The 10,486-nt window shown below is 38.0% G+C and overlaps 1 protein-coding gene across 1 annotated transcript in view; it reads left to right on the top strand.

Moving 5' to 3' along the window:
* Positions 1–10,486, top strand: part of TECTA (tectorin alpha) — a 74,281-nt gene that overhangs the window by 45,312 nt on the left and 18,483 nt on the right. Inside the window, exons 16-19 of the mRNA XM_018567589.1 lie at positions 827–937; positions 3,693–3,895; positions 8,700–8,863; positions 10,006–10,254. Of these exons, the coding sequence (XP_018423091.1) occupies positions 827–937; positions 3,693–3,895; positions 8,700–8,863; positions 10,006–10,254 (727 nt within the window). The remainder of the gene's footprint in view (positions 1–826; positions 938–3,692; positions 3,896–8,699; positions 8,864–10,005; positions 10,255–10,486) is intronic.

Here is a 10,486-nt window from a genome sequence, read left to right as displayed (position 1 = left end):
TATATATATATAGATATGAAAACAAAACCGAGGGTTTAATTATCCTTTAAGTCTGCACACAATACACATTCAGCTTGTAAAAGTAAAAGTACTGTATGTCAACAGATTTGAAATGAGAAACTTTCTGTCATAATGCAGGCCACACAGGCTCTAGGCTATTTAACACGAAAACATACTGAAGCTAAAGCACTAAACATTATATTTTGTTGTCAAATATACTTATATCACCCTAACACTAGTATAATCCACAATTAATGAGAGAAAGCTTGATGAACATTTTTTTTTCCAAGTTTTGCTTTAGGTTTAAAGTGACACTAAACTCAGAAGTTAAATCTAAAAAATGCATTCATATTGTGTAATACTCGGCTGTAGATCCTCAAATAATCTCTGAATTGGTACTAACATTGCCCTTCCTTCTGGAGGGTCGCTACTTTTGTTCCCCATGGTTCCTGTGTGCATTGTAATGCAGCCACCGCTACAAGCTTGCTCTCGTGATAGACTTTAATTTCAATACAAATTGAAATTAAACATGAGATTGTAGTCCATCACGGGAATTAATGCATTTTTAAGATTTAGCTCTTGAGTTTAGTGTCACTTTAACTACATCATCACTACTTTCCAAGAAATTAGGTAGTTTGTGGCCAAGATGGTGTAATGGGGTTGCAGGGATTGTGATAAAAACAAAAAACTATTTCTCAGCCTTTTTCAGTAAGCCCCTGTGTGTTATATCAGTTATATTTGTATCAACCAAAAATAAAAAAGATATAACTAACCCTAAACACAACTATAGGAACATTATGTTATTCTTTTCTCTTTTTATCTATAGCAGGAGTGATTGAAGATCCTTGTGTGGGTGCAGACTGTCCCAACAGGAGTTGTGAAGTGGACAATGGAGGAGAGCTTTGTGGCTGCATGGATCCACCAGTCTATGGAAATGGTAAACATTTTTAGACCTTATTGCAATACAGTTCATGCAATGAATATAAACTGGAGCATAGGTGCAAGCCTAATAAATGGGGATGAGCTTTAGGTTTGGGATTACAGAAAGTTTGAGATTTGCTGAACGGGCAAACTAATTGGCAAAATTTGTCTTTGTCACCTGTGCAAACCTCTGGCTGCTGCAGTTAGAAGTGATTAATTTAGTGGTGGTTTTACTACTGCCACTACTGAATGACTTCCTGGCCCACACGCTGACTGGTTTCACATAGTAAACAAGCTGGATCCCGGTTGACATCAATCACTAAACAAGTTCATGACCATATCTAGTCATTGACATCAGGCAGCTGGCTACATTCAATGGTTAGCTGGGAAGATGTTAGTTGCACTGAAATTCCAGAAAGAGCAGGACCAGTGTTGCCTGGCAAGGTGTCCTCCCCATGTTGAGGCATGTTGCCTGTTTTTTTTTCAGCTGGTTGCTGGTATGTTGTTCATCATGATTGATCATGGATTTACACCATGTAACTTTTTGTTTTTTGTTGGCAAGGCAATACCTGGCAAGGTTTCCTCCCCATGTTGAGGCATGTTGCCTGGTATGGTTCAGGAGGGGAAGGGGGGTGCGTGCTTGCTGCCTCTCCCTTTCCTGGACAGCCAGGCTGAATGCTTGGTTAACGGTCTGGTGTAGATTTTGGGAAACCCACTTATTTGTTGTTTTTTGGGGGGGTTTTTGTGCGGCACTCTCTCTTGAACCATTTCAGTCCACAATCCCTTCAGAAGAAAAAGAATGTAAATACTGTGTGGAGCACCCCCCAAAAAAATCCATACCACACCCTTAAGAGGGGCCCGTGAAAAAAACTAAAAAGCGGTGCTCCTCCCCCACGATTCATACCAGACAGGTCTGGTATGGATTTAGAGCAGGACCGCAGGGGAAAAAAAAGATGTGGGGTTCCCCCCAAAATCAATACAGGCCCTTATACTGGCATGCAGCCTGATTGCATGCTAGTATAAGGAGGGGCAATAAGCGTGCGCCCCCCCTCCTGAACCATACCAGGTAACACGCCCATGGCGAACTTGGGCCTCATCCCCACATCCCCGGTCCAGTGGCTGTAGGGGGTCTGTGGGGGGAGAAGAATTACTGGAATCTGAAAGCCCAACATAAGCGTGCCCCCAGATATCTGGCCCCTTCCTACGTGACAGAGTAAGGGGAACTTGGTACCCCTTTTTACTTACTCATTATAAAAAAAGGTAAATGTAAGTAAATCCACTCACACAAAAAAAATTTGCAGTGAAAATGCATCATCAATCACGTTCTCCAGCCATGTAGATCCAACATTAATCATGATGAATGATGACCCACTGACACAAACACGTCAACCCACAAACGACGATAATTACCCATCGGACTCTTGATGCAACTGACAGACCCAGATCAACAGCTCTCTGGTACACCAGAACCTCTTGAGGTTTACTGCAACAACTTATCAAAAGAATGCAGTAAGAGAGCTCCAGGAATTCCAACAGTAATTTTAACTGTAATTGTAGTATTTGTTAAAAATCCAATGTATTGCAAGCTATAGAAGGCTGGCTCCCTTCATACCTGCTAGGCAGGGAAATAATGTGGATTATAGGTTATACGATCAGGAGCTGTCAAACACATAACCTGTAGTCTAGATTTTTCACATTTCAGATCTTATGTATTGCTAGATATATTCCAAAGCATAGTGCAGAAAATTCATGAGCACTAATTGACAGAAATCAATTAGCTTTTATCACCTAATGACTTGATGTGCAGTTGAATACTGAACATTCATGTGCAGTAATTGACAGAAATCAATTAGCTTTTATCACCTGATGACTTGATATTCAGTTGAGTTAGACTGTTGTGATCTATTTTGTTGCATTCTGCTCTACTTTTAAGTAAATCAACATCTTTTCAACATCTTATAAGATCAAACCAAGCTCGGTCCCTATCTGATAACACTCAGGTTAATCCACCCAGCTACTCCATATAGTAGGGACCCCATCTATACTCTTCTTTAGGATTCATTAATAAGGATTCTATCTCCGAAGATGGAAACTTTTTTAAACATCTTAGCTCCTTGTATGACATTGTTAAAAGGCACTATAATGTAGATTTTTTTTCCATTATGAACTAATTTTGACCAAAAAGATTTTGCTTTAAAGTTTTCGGTGCTTGAAATGATTTAGGAAATTTTCATTAAAATAAAGAAAGTTCTTCACTTATGGCTTACTGTTTAGCAGCATTATTTTTTAGTGCTTTAAAATGTTTTGCTTAATATTACAGGAATAGAAGCAAAACAGCAAAGTCATTATAACGTGTATAATTGAATTGTAGCAAAGTGGGAAGGTACAAACTGCAATTTCCCCTCTATCCTCATGAGGGTGCACCGGATCCAGTAAAGTTATTTGTTTAAACACCCTTCCCGACAAACTAAAGCTGAAGCACAGAAACTTATTCTGGCTATGGATGCATTGTCATACGAGCATCATACATGTTTGCATTATAATTGAGACTACATTGGGGAATTTATTTTAAAAACTGTTTATTTGAAAGCAAGAGCATTGTAGCCCGACAAAAAAATCATACGATGTGTGTTAAATAAAAAGTATAAAGGCTTTTCATGGACATGAGTCAGCCTTGACAACATAAACTGTGAAACTGGAGCTATGCTGATAAAACATGAACATTTATATTAGACATTTGCCAGAGTGTAGAATGTACTTTGTCTTTACAGACACGCATGATATCATTGATGCAGAAGTAACATGCAAAGCTGCCCAGATGGAAGTATCAATATCAAAATGCAAACTCTTCCAGCTTGGCTTTGAGCGAGAAGGTGTTCGCATCAATGACAGACACTGCCCCGGTATTGAAGGAGAAGACTTCATATCTTTTCAAATAAACAATACAAAAGGAAATTGTGGAAACATTGTACAGGTAAGTAAACAAATACCTGACCTAAGTATACAATTGTTCATCTCTTGTTTAGGAATAATATGTCTGAGTGTTTAGGAATAATAAAATGTTAGTTCTCATTGGAATCAGTTTCCCTATTAGAAGATTTCAATTTTAATGCTGTTCCTGTGGCAATTTATCATTTTAGATGTTCCCTCACTTTCACTCCCAAAGGCAATGGTCAACACTGACAAACCTGATAAGGGTTCTATCCCCTCACTGCTCTATCCAAAACTACAAGACAAAGCTTTGGCTTTAAATATATTTTGATTATTGTTTTTGATTGGCTGACAATATTATCAATATTATGTAATTGTTATGGCCCGTGAAAGCAATAAGAATTTTAGAACCTTAACTTTGAAAGTAAGATCCATCAAAGCTTGATCCCCCTACGAGCTGGGCGAACATAGAAGGCCTAAGGCTCGCACCGGTCCACCCAAATGCACTGTTATGGTCCAATCCAGTGCAAATACCCAAGGGCGCTCTGCTTTCCTCCACGAGGCTTACGTTAGAAATATGGAATAAGGTTAAGATATCCAAAGGCCTGACGACGGCCCGTTCCCCACTGACTCCCTTCCTACTGAACCGAAAACTACAGGCAGGAATATCTAAGGAGTGGGTGGGGATGTGGCGATGCAGAGGTCTGTTTCACCTTCGAGATCTACTGGATAGGGTTACAAATAGAATACTGCCCTTTGAACAACTTAGGGAAAAACATGATCTCCCACTTAGAGCTGTATACTCATATTTGCAAATTCAACATTTTGCTCAGTCAATTGCTAAAACATTGACCTTCCCCCCACGTACCTCATTTGAGACTCAATATTTGGCTCCACACTCCTCTAGAGGCATGATCTCCTTTCTCTACAACATGCTAAATAAGGACTCAGGGCAGGAAGAGACAGGCCACCTTCATATGCGGAAATGGGAAAACGCCCTGGCGACCACAATCTCGCCTCAGCAAAGGGAACGTATATGGAGGACGGCAGCAAAGTCCTCAATTTGTTCAGTATATAGAGAAAATCAGTACAAAATAATGTACCATTGGTACCACACACCGGATTTTCTCCATACACTCAACCCAAAGCTATCCCCAAATTGCTGGAGGTGTGATGGTGCAAGAGGCACCCTGTTCCACATATTTTGGACCTGCCCAGGAATTCAACCCTATTGGGGAGAAGTCAAAGGCATCCTAGAACAATAGTGACTCTCCGCTCAACCCATACATTTCTTGCTAGGATTGCCCTTCCCAGACCTCTCAAGGGCTCATAGGAAACTGACGACGCATATTCTCACGGCAGCCCACTGTCTCATACCGCTACAATGGAAACGAAAGCTTCCCCCATCGAAACTAGATCTTTTTGCCAGAATCAAAGATGTGCAAGTTATTATTATAAACCGGTGTGCTGCGCTTGGTTTTGTGATGCGTGCTATGTTTAATCCTTAAATTATGTGATGCTTGTGATACCACAAACTGAAAGCAGTACAAGTGATCGACTCCTACTTGCAACTGTATGCAATCCAAAAGTGCGTGTGTGCATATATATTAATAATAAATATACGTGTCATATAAATACAAATATAAATACTAGATAGTTAGTTGTGACCCAAATATGTAAATAAGTTAGTCATATATGTGCCATAAAGTGAAAGTACAGTTGTGAATAATGAATTAATTGTAAAGATGGGTCACTCTACCACTTCACAGTAATTTAAAAATCTAGCAAGTTTTGAAATAAAACCACATCTATTGGTATAAGGTGAATAAATACAGGTGAAGAAATATATATATAAAAAAATGTAAAAGTGTGTACACGAGGGTTGTAACACCAATAGTCAAATTTCTACCAAATGGTATTAAAAGTCCAATGTCTTTTGTTAATAATTCTATTGATACGTCCGCAAATTAGAAAAAAGGAAAAAAAGAGAAAACCTTCTCTGTTATTATCTCTGTCCTCTCCTGCCGTCAGGCTACCCTTCCTCTCGTCGGCGATAGTTAGACGACCTCCAAGGTTGGAGAGCACTCCGGAGGGATCAGCCAGAAAGCCGAGGGGGGGACCGACTTCTCTATAAGTTTCTCTGTCCTCTCCTGCCGTCAAGCTATACTTCCTCTCATCGGCGATAATTAGACAACCTCCAAGGCTGGAGAGCACTCCGGAGGGATCAGCCAGAAAATCAAGGGGGGGACCGACCAAAAGAGAGAAAACAGGATCTAAGTGCAGATGCAAATTGCTTTATTTGCCAAGTAGTTAAAAATGATTGTACTTACAGACTTCCATAGGTACAACAACATAAGCAACTTATATATAACTTCTCTCCAGGGTGGCAGCGGGGAAACAGCACACTCCTTTTACGCGTTTCATCGTAAAGACTTTATCAAAGTCTTTGATAAAGTCTTTAGGACGAAACGGGTCTTTGATAAAGTCTTTACGACGAAAAGTCTTTGATAAAGTCTTTACGACGAAACGCGTAAAAGGAGTGTGCTGTTTCCCCGCTGCCACCCTGGAGAGAAGTTATATATAAGTTGCTTATGTTGTTGTACCTATGGAAGTCTGTAAGTACAATCATTTTTAACTACTTGGCAAATAAAGCAATTTGCATCTTCACTTAGATCCTGTTTTCTCTCTTTTGGTCGGTCCCCCCCTTGATTTTCTGGCTGATCCCTCCGGAGTGCTCTCCAGCCTTGGAGGTTGTCTAATTATCGCCGATGAGAGGAAGTATAGCTTGACGGCAGGAGAGGACAGAGAAACTTATAGAGAAGTCGGTCCCCCCCTCGGCTTTCTGGCTGATCCCTCCGGAGTGCTCTCCAACCTTGGAGGTCGTCTAACTATCGCCGACGAGAGGAAGGGTAGCCTGACGGCAGGAGAGGACAGAGACAATAACAGAGAAGGTTTTCTCCTTTTTTTCCTTTTTTCTAATTTGCGGACGTATCAATAGAATTATTAACAAAAGACATTGGACTTTTAATACCATCTGGTAGAAATTTTAATATTGGTGTTACAACCCTCGTGTACACACTTTTACATTTTTTCTATCTATATATTTCTTCACCTGTATTTATTCACCTTATACCAATAGATGTGGTTTTATTTTAAAACTTGCTAGATTTTTTAAATTACTGTTTTCTAGCCCAATATTGTGAGTGTTAGAGTGACCCATTTTTACAATTAATTTATTATTCACAACTGTACTTTCACTTTATGGCACATATATGACTAATTTATTTACATATTTGGTTCACAACTAACTATCTAGTATTTATATTTGTATTTATATGACACGTATATTTATTATTAATATATATGCACACACGCACTTTTGGATTGCATACAGTTGCAAGTAGGAGTCGATCACTTGTACTGTTTTCAGTTTGTGGTATCACAAGCATCACATAATTTAAGGATTAAACATAGCACGTATCACAAAACCAAGCGCAGCACACCGGTTTATAATTTTTTGGATATTAATCTTAAATATAATAAGCTAATCCAGAACAGAATATTAAGAGCCATAAGAAGATGTAATCACGACTCTCAGGAAGGTTGGTAGGAAATATAAGAAAAACCTGTTATATATAAGATATAGAGAAACAAACCTACAAAAGTATATGGAACAATGTCTGGGTTGTGATTTCTGGTAAAACGCTTCATGTTTTTTGATACCTCAAATTATGTCATAAGTTTTGTAACTCATATATGCGATTTTCAAAATAAAAATTGTCAATTTAAAAAAAAAGAAAGTAAAATCCATGAATGAGTGCTCTAGGCAAAATATATTTCCTTTGTTTCATTTTTTATTTTTAAAAAACACCTGCTCAAGCAAATAATATCTTCATCCAAAAGAAGTAATTATCTCCTGCTGCTTATAGGTATAGCATCTAAAAGCAAGTCTATTCCTCAAAATAACACCAGCAAAATATAAGTGAAGATTAAAATGATTCCTCATGTGCCTCTTCTTGGATGAAATGACTTTAGCTTGTAAGTTCAGGAGCCCAGCAGTGCCTGCACATATCCTTAGTTAATTTCCAATGAGTCTTGAAACACTCTAATATGCAGCTATTGACTTTTACTAGGAAGTTGGTGCTTGCCCTATAGCAAGCCTCTTGATTGGCCCATAAATGTGATGGACAGTCTCAACAATCCATCATGAGACACACTGAAAATGGTAGGATTAGGGCTAAACAACAGCTTCTGACATCCGTATTCACTGATTAAAATGATATTAAAGTCAAAATGTTTGTAAGCTATTTCAAATGCTGATTAAATCACTTACAATGGATGCTACTCCTTGATTTTTAAAAGTTTTAGTTTTCCATAGAATCAGCTGATCTTGTATGCACTGATATGCTGCCTTAGGGTAGCTCCTTCTGCTTGCAGCATCCTATGGAGTCACCCTTGTGTGTGCCAGTAAGTTGTGTGTGTGTGTACCCTTCTCCTTCTCAGCTAGTAAATGGACAGCTACTAGAGTCTGTGCTGTCCCTTGTGTTCGTGTATGCACAGAAAGTTCAGGGAAGCCAAGATGAGAGAGTTCAAGCTGTTTGGAAACATGATGACTGTAAGTGTTTGGGTAAAAATGTAAAGAAATACTATGCTGGGCAATGTATATTTGCTTGATCTGGATTCATTATTGAAAAATGGTAGAGTTTAATAGTACTTTAAGCCACTGGAGCTCCTGAAGTATTGTAGAAGGTAACTGTGTTCTAAACCTGGTAGAAGCATATTTAATTTGTTATGACTGCTCATTTCATCTATATAGTTTTGGACTTATCTTGTTATTTGCTTTACAGTCTAATGGCACTCACATTATGTATAAAAATACTGTTTGGATAGAGAGTGCAAACAACACAGGAAATATAATTACACGGGATAGAACTATTAATGTGGAGTTCTCATGTGCGTATGAATTAGACATCAAAATTTCTTTGGATTCTGTCATAAGACCAATGCTTAGGTAAGAAGCTATACCCAGAATTGTACCCTAACAGATCACTTTAATAATTTTTTGTGCAAATGAATATCTTTATGGTATCCCTTCTGAATACTCAGGTATTTTAGCTGAATTTCTTCATAATGATTATTTATTCATTTATGTAAATTATTTATCAAGAGGAAAAGTCAAAATGCATTTAATATCTATGATTTTAGAGGCTTTGAGTAACTAATTAAAAGGCAGGTAAATGTCTGGTTTGAAGAATTTATATTCCAAATGTTTATGGACTTGATTATCATTGTAAAATTAACTTCTTGATATATATATATACAAATTATAATATCAACAAAGCACAGTCTAAAATATTTGCCAAAAAGTTCTCTAGTGTGAAAATTGCTGTATGAATTGGTCAAAGGACTTGAATCACTACATTGTTGAACATCATCCAGTATCCAGATTGCTGATCCTTTGCAATAAACAGTTACTTAAACTCCTCTACTATGCTACCAGACTGGGACTTCAGGCACGTGAACTGGTATCCCTGTTGCAATGTGGCTTAGTTTTTTAATGATAAGGTGGTGGCGATTGTGCAGTCTTGTTTCATTTTGATAGCAACTCACATGCCCCTTGTGAGGGAACTTTAAAAGGGAGTCCATAAAACATTACACTTTTAAAGCACAGGTGCACAGATCTAATACCTAGGGATTTTTTGGCATCCATGGAGCCAAGGACAGGATATCACTATAAAAAAACTTTTGTATATGCAATATCCCCCCATCACCATCTGTGTACTTTGGACCCAACAGGTCAGGTATTTCAGCATGGCTTTCTTTCAAATTAAGCAACTGTAGTAATCACTGAGGAGTACCTGAACACATAACTTGTTTGGAGTGCTTCAGGTATGGAGCTGGTAAACATAGATGTATAGCATACAACCCTGGTTTTCCTTTGTTACAGTTTGCATAACTGAACTCTACTGTTTCTACATTAAGGCAAAAGGGCCAGGTGAGTACTTCAATTTTACAATTTGTAGATATATTTTATATTATACAGAATGCACCAACTAGGAAAGTACATCAGTAAAGGCAGGCTACAATTGCTGGTTTTGTTTTAAACCATAGATATATGTTTCCTCTATTAATTTGTTCTCTACCTATTTACAGTGTAATAAATCTGACAGTTCCAACTCAAGAGGGAAGCTTTACCACCAAGATGGCACTCTACAAAAATGCTTCATATAAACATCCATACCGTCAAGGAGAAGTAGTGCTAACCACTCGAGATGTACTGTTTGTTGGTGTCTTTGTAGTTGGAGCTGACTCTACTCACCTGATTTTAATACTAAACAAATGCTATGCAACCCCATCAAGAGACAGCAATGACAAATTGCGTTACTTCATTATTGAAGGAGGGTTAGTGTCTTTGTAATGGAAAATGTTGTCACATACGTAAAAAATTAAGATAAAACTATATTAAAACTAATGAGACCCATTGTTAGAATTATATTAACCTTATTTTAAATTTCCCAGGATTCAGGTTCAACACTCTTTTGAAAATGACCATAGCTATAAACATGTTGGTTAGAATCAGTTCAGGGGTGGAATCCTTATCTCTCTAAGGATTTAATTTAGTAAGTGTATATAT

The sequence above is a fragment of the Nanorana parkeri genome, unplaced genomic scaffold (assembly GCF_000935625.1).
Source record: "Nanorana parkeri isolate BGI_ZX_2015 unplaced genomic scaffold, ASM93562v1 scaffold1070, whole genome shotgun sequence".
NCBI classification, from domain to species: Eukaryota; Metazoa; Chordata; class Amphibia; order Anura; family Dicroglossidae; genus Nanorana; species Nanorana parkeri.
Note: the sequence above shows the minus strand (reverse complement) of the source record. Positions and strands in the feature narration are given on the sequence as shown.